The sequence below is a fragment of the Myotis nattereri genome (genome assembly GCF_964212035.1).
Source record: "Myotis nattereri genome assembly, chromosome: 3".
Taxonomy (NCBI): Eukaryota; Metazoa; Chordata; class Mammalia; order Chiroptera; family Vespertilionidae; genus Myotis; species Myotis nattereri.
The window spans coordinates 122,720,000-122,738,618 of record NC_138077.1 but is presented as its reverse complement, the minus strand read 5'-3'; the positions used below and the strand labels follow the sequence as shown (position 1 = coordinate 122,738,618).

Here is an 18,619-nt window from a genome sequence, read left to right as displayed (position 1 = left end):
AGAATTAAGCCCAGACAAAATGGGCAGGATGCATCTGTCAAGGGAAGCCAAACTCAGTAACTTGCTGGACTCGCCCCACCCATGTTGGCTACTCTAATGGCTGGGGCGGGGCTGAGTGGGGGAGTTACAGGACCAAGCTCAGAAAGCAGATTTTTAAAAAAATATATATTTTATTGATTTTTTACAGAGAGGAAGGGAGAGGGACAGAGAGTTAGAAGCATCGATGAGAGAAAAACATCGATCAGCTGCCTCCTGCACATCTCCTACTGGGGATGTGCCCGCAACCCAGGTACATGCCCTTGACTGGAATCGAACCTGGGACCTTTGAGTCTGCAGATCAACGCTCTATCCACTGAGCCAAACCGGTTAGGGCAGGAAGCAGATATTAAAAAGACTATCAGGCAGCTGCTTGAACATAAAGCACCCTGATTACCTAAGCTGAAGACTCAGCCGCAGAAGCAATATGATCTAGACTCCCGGCTTTATCAGCTCCTCAATTCAACCCACCACCTCCTCAATATTACCATCCCTTACTTGGTTAGGGACTGCTGGCTTTGTCTCCCCCCTGGACCACTCCTATTAATGGCTACTCCAGTAAACATAACTAAACCAGGGAACTTAACTGAAGAAATAATAGGACCTGTCACGGCCAATGTGCAGCTAACTAATGTCGCCCCTATTTGCTTCAACACTACCCAGAGGCAACACCCCTTTCCCCCCAAGAATTGTCAGTTCGTTTCTTTTCTATGCCCCTGATTCTATTATATTCACCAGTTTATTCTGTTCATCAGATTATTTATTCACTTGATTTTTTAAAAAAGTATATTTTATTGATTTTTTTTTTACAGAGAGGAAGGGAGAGGGATAGAGAGTTAGAAACATCAATGAGAGAGAAACATTGATCAGCTGCCTCCTGCACACCTCCTACTGGGGATGTGCCTGCAACCAAGGTACATGCCCTTCACCAGAATCGAACCTGGGACCTCTCGGGCCGCTGGCCGACGCTCTATCCACTGAGCCAAACCGGTTAGGGCAATTCACTTGATTTTCAGATTCACTTGTTGATAGATATGTATTTGTTGTTCATAATTTTTATCTTTACCTTTTTCTTCTTCTTCCTCTTCTTAAAGGATACCTTTCAGCATTTCATATAATACTGGTTTGGTGGTGATGAACTCCTTTAGCTTTTTCTTATCTGTGAAGCTCTTTATCTGACCTTCAATTCTGAATGATAGCTTTGCTGGATAAAGTAATCTTGGTTGTAGGTTCTTGGCATTCATCACTTTGACTGTTTCTTGCCACTCCCTTCTGGCCTGCAAAGTTTCTGTTGAGAAATCAGCTGACAGTCGTATGGGTACTCCCTTGTAGGTAACTGACTGTCTTTCTCTTGCTGCTTTTAAGATTCTCTCTTTGTCTTTTGCTCTTGGCATTTTAATTATGAGGTGTCTTGGTGTGGTCCTCTTTGGATTCCTTTTGTTTGGGGTTCTCTGTGCTTCTTGGACTTGTAAGTCTATTTCTTTCACCAGGTAGGGGAAGTTTTCTGTCATTATTTCTTCAAATAGGTTTTCAATATCTTGCTCTCTCTCTTCTTCTGGCACCCCTATAATTAGGATGTTGTTTCGCTTGCAGTTGTCCCAGAGGCTCCCTACACTATCTTCATATTTTTGGATTCTTTTTTTCTTCTTGTTTTCCCAGTTGGTGTTTTTTCTTCTTCTTCTTCGTATTTCAAATCTTTGACTTGATTCTTGCGATCCTCTAGTCCAGTGATGGCGAACCTTTTGAGCTTGGCGTGTCAGCATTTTGAAAAATCCTAACTTAACTCTGGTGCCATGTCACATATAGAAATTTTTTGATATTTGCCACCATAGTAAAACAAAGACTTATATTTTTGATATTTATTTTATATATTTAAATGCCATTTAACAAAGAAAAATCAACCAAAAAAATAAGTTCGCTTGTCACCTCTGACATGTGTGTCATAGGTTCACCATCACTGCTCTAGTCTGCTGTTGGAACTCTGTATAATATTCTTTATTTCAGTCAGTGTATGCTTAATATCTAGTTGGTCCTTTTTCATATCCTTGAGGGTCTCACTGGATTTATCAAGGGTCTCACTAAATTTATTGGCAGTTTCTATAAAATTCTTGAAAAACCTTATAACTGTGGTTTTGAACGCTATATCCAGTAGTTTGCTTTCCTCCATTTCTGTCATTTGTGACCTGTTTCTTTATCTCCGCGTTTTGGCTGCTTCCCTGTGTTGATAGAGTGGCTTTGTGTGCTAGGTGTCCTATAGGGCCCAGTGGCTCAGCCTCCCCAATTACCTGAGTTGGACACTCTTGGTGCACCCCTTTGTGGGCTTTGTGCACAGTCTTATTGTAGTTAAGCCTTGGTTGTTGTAGGTATCACTGGGAGGAATTGACATCCAGGCCAATTGGCTGTGAGAATCAGCTGTGTCTACGGTGGGAGAACTTCTGTGCTGGAGACACCTTTATGGGGCAAGACTTGCTTCAGTGGGGCTTTGGTGCTCACTGAGTCTGCCCCCTGAGTGTGTCCCTTATGGATCTGAGGAATTGTAATTTGGATGGCCCCACTCTGACCACTGGGTACGCTGGCTCTTGGATCTCTAAGGAGGTGCTAATTTAGCCTCTGCCTGAGGCTACCCAGCAGGAGCTATGGAGAGATTCCTCTTTGTTTGGGGTTTGGAGGTGCCCAGATGAGGCCCAGCTGTGAAACAATGCAAGCTGCTGTGGGGCCTTGGGCCTTCTTTTGGGTGTTCTGGGTCTCTCTGACTCAGCTGCAGTTTGTTAGGTAATTTTAGATTGCAAAGGGCCAGGCCATTCATATGCAAAAGCCTCTGCGCATAGCTTGGGTGGGATGGGGTCTCAGGGAATCAACAGGGTGGAGCAAACAGCTATGGCTGACCCTCATCCCTGCCCTAAGAGGCCCTGGGTCTCAGTGTCCTGTGGTAATCGCTGCAAGCACCTCTGAGAGAAAGCCGCTCTTGAGTTCTGCTCGATGCCAGACAGTCCAGTTTCTCCCCATATGAATCTGGGTCCCCAGATACTCACCCGGAACTGGAGTTCAGAGCAGTTAGGAGCTTGTGACTCCCTCCTGATTGAAAAAGACAACTGCATCCTCAGTTGCCAGCCCTTTCCGGGTGCGCCTCCATACCTCTGCACTTTACTTCCACACCTCCTCTGAGACTCAGTGTGCTTTTCTCTTTCCTCCTAGTTGTAGAATTTCCACTCAGCCAGCCTCCCTGTGGTTCTGGATGATGTCCGTTTTGTCTTTTAGTTGTATTTTTAAAGTGGTTGTGGGAGGCAGCAATTTCAGGTATTTACCTATGCCGCCATCTTGGTTTCTCCAGGACCATGTCTTCTAAATTTCTTAACTCACTTTATCTCATCTCGCCTAAGATGCCTTTAAACTTCAGATGGTCCTAAAAACCAGAAGAATTTCCTACAAACCCCTCCGAGAGGAAGAAACGGGATGCTAACCTTCATCGTCCCTTCTCAGCAGGAAGCAGCTAAGAGTGGTTGTCATCCCTGTTCATTCTAACAACCTGTAGTCATTGTACTACAAGGCTAAGAAAAGCTTGTGGGCCAACAGGGGGGAATGAGAAGGCTAAAAAGCTAATGCCAATGTAACCCTAATATTTGGGGGGCTAGCAATCTGAATCTGTACCCAAAACCTGTGTACATTCTTCATAACCTATAATTAAGTCACTGCCTCTTTCCCACAATCTGGTCTTGCAAGACCTGTTACCTAAATGCTCACATTTTACAGAGGCCATAAACCATGAACAATACACAACCCCTGGAGGGGGTTATCAGCAGTGGCGCCAGGCCAGGCCCATAGATACAATCTCAAGACCCCCATCCCAAACCCACGGGGCTTTTTGCGAAGCCCACGAAAGGTCTGGAAGTCCCTGTCCATATTCGGGGACAAAGAAACCAAAAGGGGATAAAAGAAGGGCTTCCACCATATTGGTTTGCACAGACTTTAGGGGCAACTCCTCTGAGACTGGTGGTGTAATAAAGCTGTGTAACTCCATTTCTCTAAGTGTCAATTGGGTTTTTTTGGTCTTCTACAACAATATGACAAAAATAATACACTTGTGTGCCATACATGTCAAGAAACGGCACATTATCAGTACTACAGAAGCCATTCCCACTATTAAAAATGGACACAGAATTTGTCCTGATCACGTATAGTAACACAGCTGACATGGAAATGGTTGTCACAAGGAAGAATTTATATTCAGAGATCCCTAGAAATCAGAAGCATTCAACACCACACTGCATGGGACCTGGGAAGCACCCAGTCTGCCAGGAGGCATGCAGGGGTGAAGGCAAAGCCTTCTAGAATTTTTGCAAGAAGGAATGGAAAAGGCAGGCTAGGTACACTAGGTTTAAATTAGACAGTTTAAATAATTTGGGGGCTGTGAGCTGGCTATGAAAGAAGTCTCTAGTGGTGTGGGGGTAGTTTAGAGTAGGGGGACTATTGGCTTGGCCTGTAACAGTTGGATAAAGGAGCTATTTGAGAGTGTGGTCACTGAATTTATATCAAAGGTACACTCGCAGGGGCATCAGGGGGCCATTTGCTATCTCTAGGAATTAGCACTGGGAGAAGCACTCTCTCCAGGATCAAGGCCCCGACTACCAGAGCATTGAGAACACAGAAAATAAAAAAATACAGTCAGTACAATCCCCCTTGCTCTCCAAAGAGAACTCTCCCCTGACTTCAAACCCTAGGGGTTAGTTCTGCCTGTTGTTGAACTTTCTATAACCAAACCACACAGCTTTCTGTGTTTGTTCTTTCAGTCAACAGTGCAGCTGTGAGATGCAGCCGTGTTGCTGTGCATTGCTGTAGTTTGCTCATTTTTATTACTGTATATTATTCTGTTGTATTTACTAGTCTGTTCTTCTACTTATAGGCATTTATGTGCTTTCCGAATGCGGGTCTAATACAAAGCATGTTGCTATGAACATTCTTGTACATGTCTGCAGGTGCACGTGCTCACACACATTTCACTCTGGGGCAGATTCCTGGATGGGAGTTCGGGTAAGCATGTGCTCATTTGGTAGATATACCAACACCGAAACTTCCTGAGTGTGTAAGAATCTCTGAGCTTTGATTGTGGCCATTTATATTTTAAATTCACAAGAACACTCCAATGTTATTTGACAGAACAGTTACTTTGCCTCCACACTAGAGAGTAAATGTATTGCTTGATTGATATATAATGATCAATTTTGTCTGAACCTTATATGCAGTATACACATTGACTTAGAAAATTGCTTTGTTTTCTATTTAACCCAGATTGCTAACTCCAGGTAAGCACATATACAACATGGCAGGAGAAAAATTAAATTCAGAAAACTTTTTTCTTCAATTAATGTGTCTCAGACTTTAATTTATCAACTTCTCAGAGCAGCTCTCTTTTCTGTCTTTCTCACATTGACCTCTTTGAAGAAGCCATGAATGGTGATCTGGTTCTCTGAGTGTTAGGGTCCAACCCCAGCAGGTCCAGGGGTTCCCAAAAGTGTGGATGGAGTCGGTGAAGAAGGAATGACATGGAGACAGTGTTCAGTTGATCAGCAGCTTAGCCAGGTTCTCTAGTCAGGTTCTCCAGCCAGGTTCTCTCGCCAGGTTCTGTTCTTATTGTCCTGTTATATCTGTATTTATACCAGTTGATTTTAATCCTATCCATTCTATTCCAAAGGTTAGGGCGTTTGTTAATCTAGTTCTGTTGAGTTTAATCCTGTCTAGGTTAATCTCTGTGTTCCATTATAAGAGCTATTCCAAGATCACTGCTCTACTGATAAACTACAAGGAAGTGACTGAAGGAGATTATCCTACCCAGTAAAGGCTATGTCCTCCCAGCCTCGCTGCTTGCCTTCCCTGGGACTGCCCTGTGCCAGTGAGTCTCCAGGGGTATAGGCTTTGGTGCTTTCCCTGGTGGGCAGATCCCTGGGGATGTGGGCCCAACAGGTCCCAAATTTATTGCCAACAGTCTTAGTCCACGTTCTTCATAAGTAGTACATGGTATTTCTGTAACACTAGGGGGTTTCACTGATTTATTCTCTTCCTTAGTCCTGTTAATCCCTAACTCCAGGGAAAAAATCCTCACCTGGGGAAACAACCTTTCTCAGGGAGGTGGTCTTGTTTAAAACACATAGCACTAAGAGTGGGAGCAAACATATTAAGAACAGTATGCCATATATGCCAGGTCCCTTGAAACATATGCTGTGCAGATGTTTCTTCCCTGCAGTGACTGTGTCAACCAGCAAGGATGGACCAGCTTCTGAAATCTGAGAAATGGTGGAGAGATTACCAAATTTGATCAAACCACTAGAATTTGGCATTTAGTGGCTTTCAATAAGTGTTGGTTTCTTTATTTAATAAACTATAAATCAGTCTAGAATCTTCATTATTAAACTCTTCCTGGTTAAAAGAAAATTTATGGAGTGTATTTTTATCCCTCATTATTGGACCATCCTTGACCCTTTTCATATTAAACAAGTTCCCAGAGGAAAAAAAATCAAAAAATCTACAATCCCTTTCACACTATATTATCCATACACACACACACACACACACACACACACACACAATGGGACTTTTTCTTTGCTGCTGTTTCACGTTGAGATTTGTAAGAAAACAGGGGGCAAATTTCATGAATGCAGAATTATTTCAGACCCTCAACAGCTATAAATTTTGGTGAAGTTACATTCCCAGACATTTAAAGTGGGAAACTAATGAACAACCTACAGAAATAGTGGTGTAGCCATCACTGAGAAGAATATGGAGTAAATTCATTTTGGTTTCTAAAGATAGTGACATCAAATTTGTTTGGAACTGGGGACCCTGATAAAGAAGATACCTACCAAGAAGGACTCCTGCTGGCTAAATAGACTCAAATTTATAAGACAGACCCTTGTAGCCATTGCTATGGGATGAGGGGAGGGGAGGGGGGCTCACCAGGAGGGCACTTCAAGGAGAAGACTGCACTGAACTGCCTGCCTGGACTGTGTTCCTGCATCTGAGCCAGCCCTTAGGAGTCCCGGGAATATATTTCAATCTTTAAGACTGAGGCTTTCCCCATTCAATTGGAACTGTGCACTTCTATCCTTATCAGCATTTTCACTAACCAATCAGAGCAGCTCCATTCCGACCAATTAGGACAGTGCTTTTTGGAGCAATCAAACTTTGAGGACTTGGAATCTTCCTTTGCATGAGGATGGACCAATCAGAGACCAGGAGTGGGGTCTTCTCTCTATTTAAGCCAGCTTCTTTCTGGCTCTGAGAGAACACTTTCTCTTTCCACTCAAGATTGTTTCCTGGAGAAACAGGAAGAGGGAGATGGAATGGAGCAGGTGGAGCAGACCAGAGCAGAGCAGAGCTGGCTAGACAGACAGGGCCACCTTGCCACCTGCTGCTTCATGGTAGTAACTGAGCTGTATCACAATTGAACTGTTTGCACTGAATAAAGTTCCTTCTTCACTGCACCCTAAATTGGGGATTCCTGGTGGCATTGCACTGGCACCAATGACCATTAGCTGACAGCACTGTTTTACCTTATACTGGAGGTCCCTCCCCACCCCACAAAACAAAAAGAAAAACACAGGAAAAGAAAACCATTTTGGAGTATATAGATGAGATTCAGAGGGGCTAGTTTGCCCTGTAAGAGGTGATACATTATGTCATCACAGTGATTCACACTTAGGCAAGACCTAGGCCATCAGGTCCTTGCCAGACATCTGAGTTCACCTAGACTCAAAAAGTTGCTCATCTCCTGAGTAATCCCCCTTCATCTAGGATTCTACTTCCCAGACTCCTGCTGTGCCTGCCTTGCTGCCCCACCCTGCTCGATCTGCAGCTCTGCCACAGCACCCCACCCCCCAGCACCACCCTTCTCTCTACCCCACCCCACCCCACCCCATTCCTCCTCCTGCAGGTCAATAGCTGCACCCACCTCAGGGACCTGTTTGCACTGCAGGCATCATCAGATCCCAAGCCCCTCCCAGGCTGAACCCATCTCAGGGACTATATAAGGGCGGTGCTAGTGGCTGTGGACACCTTCAGATCTGGAGCCCCTCCCAGGAGCAGCCAGCAAAGGGTGAGGTCTGGGCACCAGGCCCATTAGGGAAGTGGGACTGACCTGGTGGGGCTGCCCAGGGCTGGAATCTGCCAGCTGCCTACTCCTGGCTTTGCCTGGCCTTCAGTGGCCTGGGTACCAGCAGCCCCTGACCATTCTCTGGGATTTCTGCCTGACTCTCTAGGATTGCTGCCTACACTGCTCATCTGAGCGGGAGGCAACACTGGAAACTCCCTTCCACCAACCCTCTAATGGCCAGGGCACGAGGGTCAGCTGGCCTGTGATGGACTAGACTAGTCCTTTGGTCTGAAGCCAGAGCCAAGCCTGAGATCATAATATTTTTATTCCTTTCTTAACTCCCTGCCTCCCTGAGCAGTCTGTGACAGTTTTTAGGCAGCCCAGGGGGTATAGCTTTTCAATGCTGAAGAGGGAGGGAGGGAAGGAGGGAGGGAGGGAGGGAGGGAGGGAGGGGAGGACGGAGGGAAGGAGGAGGGAGGGAAGGCCAATGTGATCCTAGAGGTTGCTTTCCAATAACAACAGTGATAATCTAATGTATTACTTACAGGGAAGCAGCTAGCACCACTATTATTCTTCCTTGCCCATCTCTGTGGAAACAAGCTCTGAGAGGAGTCAGGATTGGTAAGTGGGCTTCTGAGCTGAGGTGGAAGGCCAGTCACCTGCCCCTGAGGGGTGGGTGTCAGAGAGGATGCTTGGCCCCTGCTCCTGGTGGGTTGCACCCCAATCCTAAGGCCTGTGCTGGGTTTTCCAACTCTCACATCCTATAGCAGCCTCGAGACTTGGGACACTTCACCTCTCTAAACGTTAGCAACTGAATCTTGAAAATGAAGAAAATCTACCACTTTGCTGAAATTTGCTTTAATGCGGACTAGGTAGCTATGATTTTCTAATAGAGAATTATCATTTCAGGTGAAGGGTGGGAAATGTGTGTGCTCCCCAACTGAGTAGGAAAGGCCCCGTCCTGGCTGCTGAGTCTGCAAGTCAGAGCCCTCTAGGCTCCCTGGGTCCTGGCCCTGGGTCGCTGATGGATCCTTGTCCAGTTCCCACCTGAGTGCTCATGAGACAGTGCTCTTGTCCTCCTGGAAAAAGAAAAGGAAGTACAAGTTTCCGGGTGTTTCAGGGCGAGGGAGACGTGGAGAAATGTCGTTGCCATATTGGCTGGTGTGCTCGGCCTCTGTCCTGTGTTGTAGCCTCACCATGGAGCAGCTGAGCTTGGCCAACACCCGGTTCGCAGTGGACCTCTTCCGCACCCTGAAGGACAGCAACCCCTCTGGGAACATCTTCATCTCCCCCGTGAGCATTTCCTCAGCGCTGGCCATGGTCTTCCTGGGGGCCAGAGGCACTACCGAGGCACAGATGTCCAAGGTCAGCAGAAACTAACAAAAGGAGTGTGGGTTCCCTGCAAGTCCCTCCTAAAAAGGTGTGCCTGTGAGCTCTTACCGGGAGTTTTAAACACTGTGCTGTGTGTTCCACAACTACACACGATGAGGCCAGACTTTCAGAAAAGCCCCAAGAACAGTTCATTTATATGCAGGCTTTCAGTCATGATTGAGTTTTTACTGAGCACATACTATGCGCCAGGCACTGTTTTCTGTTTGGCTGAGGATACAGCGGTGAAGAAAGCTATGAGAGCCCGGGTGGTGTGCTGCTTCTCTTGCAGTGGGCAAATCTTTGAAGGCATCTCCTCTCAGTTCAGATTTTTCACTTTCTGTTTTGCATGTAAGCCGCTCCTCATTAATAGATGCCTGCTATGTAATGTCACCTTTCAGCACAAAATAACACAGGGAATGGAGGAAGCTGGCAGTGTTGCCTTTCTGAGGGCACAGGAGATCTGCAGTTATACTGCTGAGACTTAGTCATGTGCCTGGCACAAGTGCCTGTGTGGGTAGGGGAGGCTGAAGGAGAAGAAGGAAGTGAGGTGTTGTGGCTGCAGGAACAGGGCCAAGCCCTGGGTGGTATGGCAGGTCCCTGTTACAGGGAGAAGAAGCAGTAAGGCCTGGCCTTCATGGGTGTGGGGCCCACCACTGTGCTGTGTGGTCTTTGTTGAATTCTGAGAGGGGCACGCCCACTCTCCTTGAACTAGGGGAAAGATTACAAGGTACCAGTTACTGGGGAAGTTCCAGCTTTGTATTCAAGTTTATCCATCTGTTTCAGGTGCAAATCTTTTATTTCTACACTAGAGCCCAGTGCACAAAACTCGTGCACTGGGAGGTTGGGGGGTGGGGTTTGTCCCTCAGCCAAGCTTGCATCCTCTCCAATCAGGGACCCCTCAGGGGATGTGCAAATGCTGGGTTAGGCCCAATCCCACAGGGACAATCCCTCTCACACTCAGGGACTGCTGCCTCCCAACTGCTAGTCTTCCTTCCTCCCTGATTTCCTCTAACCCAGCCGTGCGCAAACTACAGCCTGCAGGCCGGATCCGGCCCATTCGGCTGTTCTATCCGGCCTGCGGAGCCGAAAGTGCGGAGGGTTCTCTTGTTCTCCCCTCCACTCCTTCACCAGCAGCAGTGTTAACATGGCAACGTCGGGAAACACGGCCGCAGCTCCTTCTTCTGAGTCCAGTTTAAGAACCCACTGTGGCCCTCGAGTCAAAAAGTTTGTCCACCCCTGCTCTAACCACTTCTGCCTGCCAGACTGATAGATGCCTAACTGCTCCCCAGCCAGCCTGATTTCCCCCAACTCCCCTCTCCTGCAGGATGAATCGCCCCCAACTGTACTCCTGTGCAGGCCTGTTTCCCCCACCCCCTAACTGCCCTCCCCTGCCAACCTGCTCAACCCCAAATGACCTCCCCTACAGGCCTGGTTGCTCCTAACTTTCTTCCCATGCCAGCCAGGTCTCCCCCAACTGCCCTGCTGGTGAGTTTGCTCCCAACTGCCCTCCCTTGCCTGCCATCTTGTGGTGGCCATCTTGTGACAACATGGGCATAGCAATCTTGTGACCACTTGGAGGTGGTCTTGTGACCACATGGGTGTGGCCCTCTTGTGAGCACCTGGGGGCGTCCATCTTGTGCAAGGGCATGATGGTCAATTTGCATATTTTCTCTTTATTACATAGAATTATATGAAAATCCAATGGTCTGTACAACTTCAGAAATGAAAGCATTTTTATATTTCCCAACACCCACTTTTTATTTTATCCCCTGGTAATAATAGTTGCTTCCTGCAAGGTAATGTCAGCTTCTATTTTGAGGTTTATCAGGAGACTGTATTACCTCAGCAAAAAGTCATTTTAAGTGTTCTCCTGCTTTTCCATTAAAGCAGATCTATCATAGCAACTGTGCAAACATTCCATATCTTGGTGTGTAACTGGTCTTTCTACATTGTGTAGGTTCATACTTTGTGTGTTGAAATAAGAAACCAGCCCAGGACTCATAAGACCATAAAGGGTTCTTGATTTGTAACATGAAAATTAAACTTTTGCTGAATGTTAAGTTCACAGACGTTATTTTTAAGTTACTGATGCTGACAGTGTAGTTTAAAAACCCCCTCAATTCTGTAATAACTTTGTGCTCCCATGTAGGGGATGATTCTTAATTTTACTGTTAATTGCTGAGAACTTTCAGTAAAACTCTATTTATGCAGAATTTATATATGAATATACCAGTTATGATTTTCTTTGGAGTAAAAGCAGACATAGATAAATATTAAGCCTATTAACCACTTATATTCATGGGACTATAATTATAAAAAAGTGATATAAAAAGAGCTTCTGATGTAATTATGTCTCAAAAAGCTATAAATTTTAGATTCTCTATTCTTTTGTTCTCCAATGAAAGTTTAATAAATTATTGGGCTGGAAATTATTGATAATTAGTAATAAAAGCATTAATTTAATCTGATAGAAGCAAATGTCAAGGAATCCGTTTCAAAATAAATGGATATGGAAAGAATTTTTCCTCTATTTTAGGCTCTTCACTTCAATGCTGTTACAGAGATTCATTCAAGTTTTCAGAGTCTGAATGCTGATATCAACAAGCGTGGAGCTCCCTATATTCTGAAACTTGCTAATAGGTTATACGGAGAGAAAACCTATGAGTTCCTCCTGGTGAGTACTTTACATTCACATTCTAAAACTGACGAAATAGTGCAGACATTTTCCAGCACAATCAAGTCACAGAAGTCAGTTTTTATTTTTATAAACATTCAGAAAAAGATACAGAATTTAAACATATGGCAGTATCTCCATTAATATTTTGATTTCATTTGATAGTCTTCACAGGAAAAGATTGACCCTGGCTGTGTTACTAAAGCAAGAGTGAATTCCATAATTAACTTCCAAGAACAATCAGTGTATACTTATTTATGAAAATGTTAGCCAAAGGTCAGAAAAGAATTGGTAAATTTTATGCAACAGCAAAACTACTGAACTGTACACTTAAAATGATTAAGGTGGTAAATTCCATGTTATGTGTTTTTAACCATAATGCAAAAAGTGTAAGGATTAGAATTTTTTTGTTACAATGAAATTTATGTCTTTTAGGATAATTTCTACTGCTTTTAAGGATTTTAGAAAATCATTTCTGTATTTAGTAGGAATTATTCATGAAGTTTGTTTTTGTTTTTTTGTTTTTACCTTTTTTTAAAAAATTTTAAACAGGAGTTCTTAGCTTCAACCCAGAAAATGTATGGTGCTGAACTGGCCAGTGTAGATTTTCAGCGAGCCTCTGAAGATGCAAGAAAGGTGATAAACGAGTGGGTCAAAGGGCAGACTGAAGGTGAGAGAGCGGGCTGAATGTAGGCATTCATTACACACTGGCCGTTCCTTTCCTCCTTCCACTTTCCCGGCCTGCAGATGATTCCCTGCCCTTTTCCTCTGCCCTCACCCTCTTGCTGGGGCTAAACTCTGCCACTGCCCAGTGCCAGACAGCCTTTAAATGTGGGAATTCCTCAAAGTGGGAACTTCAACATGCTTTCACTGAAGCAGCTAAATATTTTCCCCATAAATTCACAAAACCACATTTTAAAATTAAAACTAACATTGAATGTAGGATAAAAAGGATAAAGTTTTAAGGAAAAATCCATCCTGGCCCAGATTATGGAAGAGTGCTATATAATAAAAGTATAATATGATAAGTGCCGGGTCATCTGGTCAGTTGTCTGTTCAACCAATCAGAGGGCAATATACTATGATATGCTAAGGCAACTCAATCGCTTGCTAGGATGTGCACTGTTCACCAGGGTATAGACACTCTGACCAGTAGGTTAGCTTGCTGCTGGGGTCTGGCCAATCGGGACTGAGCGAGATAGGCCAGACATATCCTGGCACCCTGTCACAGTCCCTTCCTGGCTGGCCAACCTCCCTCATCACTCCGATCATACACCACTGGGGTCCCTTGCCCTGGCCTACACCCTCTCACAATCTGGGACTACTCAGGGAATATCGGAGAGCCATTTTTTCTTGAGCCTGCTCAATCTAGGAGCTTCCCCTTGGTGGTCAATGCACACTAACAGGGGGAAAGCCACTCAGCCAGAAGCCAGGCTCACAGTTGGCGAGCACAGAAGTGGTAGCGGGATCCTCACCCGCCTCCCAGCAGTGCTAGGGATGTCAGACTGACCGCTTAGGCCGGCTCCCCACTGAAAGTCGGTGGTCCCTATGCCACCAGTCAGGAGCCCCTGAGGGCTCCCAGACTGCGAGAGGGTGCAGGCCGGGCTGAGGGGACCCCCCCCCCCCACCGAGTGCACAAATTTCATGCACTGGACCTCTAGTCTATAATAATAAAAGCATAATATGCTAATTAGACCAGACACCCTTCTAGATGACCATCAGGATGAAGCCGCGGTGTCGGAGGCTGAGCCCCTGGCACAAATTTCATGCAAATTTCACACAAACTGCTGTGGCCATAAGTATTTTGGGAAATGCTTTGTCTAAGCTGTCAGGGGTGCCTCCATCTCAGGTGTTTCTCCACCCCACTGTTTCTAACCTTGTCTAGGCCTGAATTAAGGCACCTACCCAACACCTGTCTCCCATCCAAGGCATTCTTCGTGGCCATGCTGTAATCACAAGGGAACTGGTGTTTCAGAGGACTAACTGTCCTAGCCTTCAGATATCTGTGAAAATATTTTCTATGAGAGCAGCTTCCACTTGGAGGCTTTGAAGAGGTGGCTTATTTAACAGCTAGAGGCCCGGTGTACGTAATTAGTGCACGGGGTTAGGGTCCCTCAGCATGGCCAGCAGCGTCTTCAATCCAGGACCCCTCGGGGGATATCCGACTGCTGTTTTAGGCCAGGTCCCTGCAGCATTCCGACATCCTTCCTGCAATCTGGGACTACTGGCTCCTAGCTGCTCACCTGCCTGCTAGCCTGATTGCCTTATCTGCTCTTCCCAGCTGCCTCATCCCCCTAACTGCACTCCCCTGCTGGCCTGATCCCCCTAAATGCTCTCCCCTGCTGGCCTGAACCCACTATTGCTCCCCCCTACCAGCCTGATCCCACTAGCTGCTCTCCCCTACTTTCCTGATCACCTAACTGCTCTCCTCTGCTTGCCTGATAGCCACTAACCGCCTCTGCCTCAGCCCCGCCACAAAGGTTTTGTCCTGAAGAACGTATGCAAGGTAATCTGGAAGATGTTTGGTCTAATTAGCATATTACCCTTTTATTAGTATAGGTCGTTTTCATGAAAAAATATTATTCATGCTTGCCAAAGAATGGCCATTCACAAAAGAAGGCTCATTGTTTCTCATACAATGCAGAAAAGTTTGTCCTGTTTTTAGCTTTTAAACCCTTTAGTTGGTTTATTTACGGTCAAAACATACTGGTAGGGCTCCCTAACAACACATTAATGGGAATTAAATAAAAAGTATGAATTTGAATTTCATTTCAACGCAGTTCAAGAATGGGATGCTGATATGTAAATTTTTTTTAAAAAAAAAATCTTACTTTCCTTCTTTAGGGAAAATTCCAGAATTGTTGGCTGCAGGAGACGTTAATAATATGACTAAACTTGTGCTAGTTAATGCCATCTATTTCAAAGGAAACTGGCAGGAGAAATTCAGTCAAGAGGCCACAAATAATACTCCTTTCAGATTGAATAAGGTGAGGTGATGTAATTATAAAATTGCTCTTTGCTCTAAGAGAATGCAGATAATACTGTGAGTGACTTGCTTTCTTCAACTGTTCAGAAAGACACAAAAACAGTGAAAATGATGTATCAGAAAAGCAAATTTCCATTTGGCTACATCGAGGACCTTAAGTGCCGGGTGCTGGAGCTGCCTTACCAAGGCAGGGACCTCAGCATGGTCATCCTGCTGCCAGATGACATCGAGGACGACGCCACAGGTCTGAAGAAGGTAACGGCTCCCACTCTCATGCTTCATGTTTCCTTCTAACAGATCGGTTCAGACTGTGTGTATGTGGTGTGGTAGTAGGTCATCAATGTTTGCTACTCTGAAGCCCTAAGATTAACTTTTCAGGGACTGTCAGTGAACAGTTGTGGTAGGGGACTTCTAAGAATCTATATTAAATGTAACATGTCAGTGGCAGCTCACAGGAATTTTCTTAAATAAAATTTAGAGGAAAGTGCAGTAAAATTAGAATTCTTTTATTGAAACAAATTTATTAAAATTAAAATTCCCAAAACATTTATACTAGGTAGCTTCAACTTGTACAATGAAATTTCATTATGACACTGCTCATTCTCATCACAATTCATATAGACTGTGAATTATATTTCTAACAGCTACGTGGTAGAAAAGACCCATATGACACACTAGCTTGAAAGCTAAGCCTACTTTCTCATATGAACTTTGTATGATGTTTCTATTTTATTTCAGTTAAAGGCGAAGACATTTCTTGTCAGGCTAGGACTAGGCAAAACTGTGAAGAATATGTTTTTCTTTAATGTCTCTAGCCTGCTGTGTGGTTTTTCTCTACCCTATCCCTAACCAAACTTGTTATCAGGAAGAGGTCTGATATTAATTATTGACTTGTATAAAGTATGTATTAAAATCAGTATGTTCCTCCTTTTAATTATATTTTCATATTTTTCTCTTCTCTGATTATAAAGAGAAATTCTCCAGTCTCATAAAAGAGATAATCAGCATCAGTAGAACAAGTGGAATGATGGGCCCATTCTAGTCCAATAGTAGTAGTAATATGGCAATGATAATAGCTGACATTCTTGTGGCTCTTACTAGTACTGTGTGCCAAGTGCTTTGCATACATTAAGTCATTAATGCTCACAACAAGGCTATAAGGTAGGTACTATCATTAACCCTCTCCCAATTTTAGATGAGGAACTAGTCCCTTTTCTTTTTTTACCCAGAAGCTAAATCTATTAGAGATTACTTCAGCACAGTGAGTTCACAGATAACCACAGTGATCAGTAGGGTTCAGAATAGAAGAAATAGAGGAAAAATTTTGAGTTTTACCTTGTATTAATCAACCAGTTAAAGCAACAAAAGCCATCATGGCCTGTAACCATAATCCAGTGTGGTAGGGGTTTAGGAAAGCCTGGGTGGATGGATGGGTAGTTGAAACCTCTGATGTCCAAAGTCCCTGTTACTTGGACACTTGATGGCTTGGACCACAGCTCTGTTCTATTATCACCAATTGCTGAAAAGAAATGAAATCCTCCAAATGGAATCTGTTTTGGCACAAAACATGAAGGAAACTGATTAGGAACTGATAACATGAATCCATTCATGTAAATGTGTATTGCCTTGCTTATGTGGAATAGTTCTCACCTCTTCTTTTGCCCTTTCTCATTGCAGATCGAAGAACAATTGACCCTGGAAAAACTGCATGAGTGGACCAAACCTGAGAATCTGAGATCCTTTGAAGTCAACGTCCACCTGCCCAGGTTCAAGCTGGAAGAGAGCTACAACCTCAACTCTCACCTGGCCAGTCTAGGTATAGAGGATCTCTTTAATAGCAAGGCTGATCTGTCTGGCATGTCAAGAGCCAGAGATCTTTTTATATCAGAAATTATCCATAAGTCTTTTGTGGAAGTTAATGAGGAGGGCACAGAGGCAGCGGCTGCCACAGCCGTAATTGGATTGGGTTGCTCGCTTATGCCAGAGGAAAATTTTGTGGCCGACCATCCATTCATTTTTTTCATTCGACACAATCCCTCAACTAACATCCTGTTCTTAGGCAGACTTTCTTCCCCTTAGAGACTGTGGAAACCCAGGGTCAAGCTCAGAGCTGTATCACTGGCCCTTTCAAAGATATATGAAAATTATATATCTTCTACAATAAAACTACCACCCCAAAAGAAATCTGTAACATCCTTTGTAATGTCAGTTCTGTTGGCTGCTTACACCCATTAACTTTGGTATAGGTATCTATTTTCCTTTCTTTATATTGAAAAATGTAGTGATTGCTTTTGAATGCACCAAGCAGATATGTAGACTCTTGACAGTGTAGTAAACTAAGAAACTGCTGTACTCTCTTGATAGTCATGAGAAAAATTATAGTACTGTAATTTATTTCACAGATAGACTTCTGGAAGCAATGATAGAGAGACAGTCATTGCTGAAGGGAGGCTTAAAAACAGACATTCAATTGAAATATAGGAGAGCAGCCCAATTAAGGGTTGGATTATGAAGATAAATTTGCCTTGGCCAGTGTTTCTGACCCTTTGTTCTACAGGATTAGTATTCTATTATAGTCCCTCCAATGTCAAACGATGAAAGAGCTTATTATCCTTTATCTACCTGGTTCAAGTTTGTGTGGGATCAGAAGGAGTGAAGAAGTAAGTGTCTTATCTTAAAAGATGCCAGGTAACTACAACAGAGAAGTGAAGTAGGAGAGACTGTTAAGCTAGACGGGGTGCAAAGATGACACTGTTACCAGCTTCTTGTGTGTGTTCTGATAAGGGCTCTTGATTTCCATCGTTAAGTCCAGACTGTGATAGCAATGGGATGGCTTTATGCAATGCTGGGTGGGGGAGGGCCCTGTGATCAATATAAACCTTAGTCAAATGCACTGCTTGGAATGGGGCTTGAAATGCTGCATTTTCTTGCTCCCACAAAGCTGGTGGGCTGGCTAACAACGTTTTCTAAGATGCTGCTAGACAGACTGATCTCAGTCTTCTTCTTGTTTCTATCTGATCTCAGAAAAGACAGGACGAATGGGGCTCCTGGACTGACAATACTGACATCCATGATGATAGTCAGTGGCTCCATGAAAGAAAAAGAAGATTTTAGCCAATCTGTTGGCAAGCTTTCCTTCCTTTTCTCCTTTGAAATGCTTACTGGCACCTTCAACATTGAAGGTTCTCTTATGTGTAGGAAAAACAAGAAAAGCAAGTCACTGCATTCTGTAATCCTTCTCTTTGGGCTCTTATGCTAAAATCTACTCAGTGATTTAGAGTAAATTGTGCTAATCAGATAGAAACTGAACTGCAGGGCCCCATGCAACTCTGCTCAAATCCTTTTTATATATGAGGGAGCAGGCTCATGGACTACAAATAAATTATTGAAGGTTAAAACAAGTAGTAAATTTCAGAGCAGAAAGTAGAATTCAATAAATATTTTATGTGGAGAACATCTAATTCTTTAC

General features: G+C 44.1%; 1 protein-coding gene across 1 annotated transcript; it reads left to right on the top strand.

Annotated features, from left to right (window-relative positions):
* Nucleotides 1-9,292: 9,292 nt before the first annotated feature.
* LOC308515180 (leukocyte elastase inhibitor-like) lies at nt 9,293-17,229 on the top strand (the record flags this gene model as incomplete). The annotated part of the gene is made up of 6 exons (XM_081085752.1): nt 9,293-9,484; nt 12,027-12,164; nt 12,717-12,834; nt 15,009-15,151; nt 15,238-15,405; nt 16,828-17,229. The coding sequence occupies exons 1-6, from the start codon at nt 9,317-9,319 to the stop codon at nt 17,227-17,229; spliced, it is 1,137 nt and encodes a 378-aa protein (XP_080941878.1). The 5' UTR covers nt 9,293-9,316.
* Between the last annotated feature and the right edge of the window lie 1,390 nt (nt 17,230-18,619).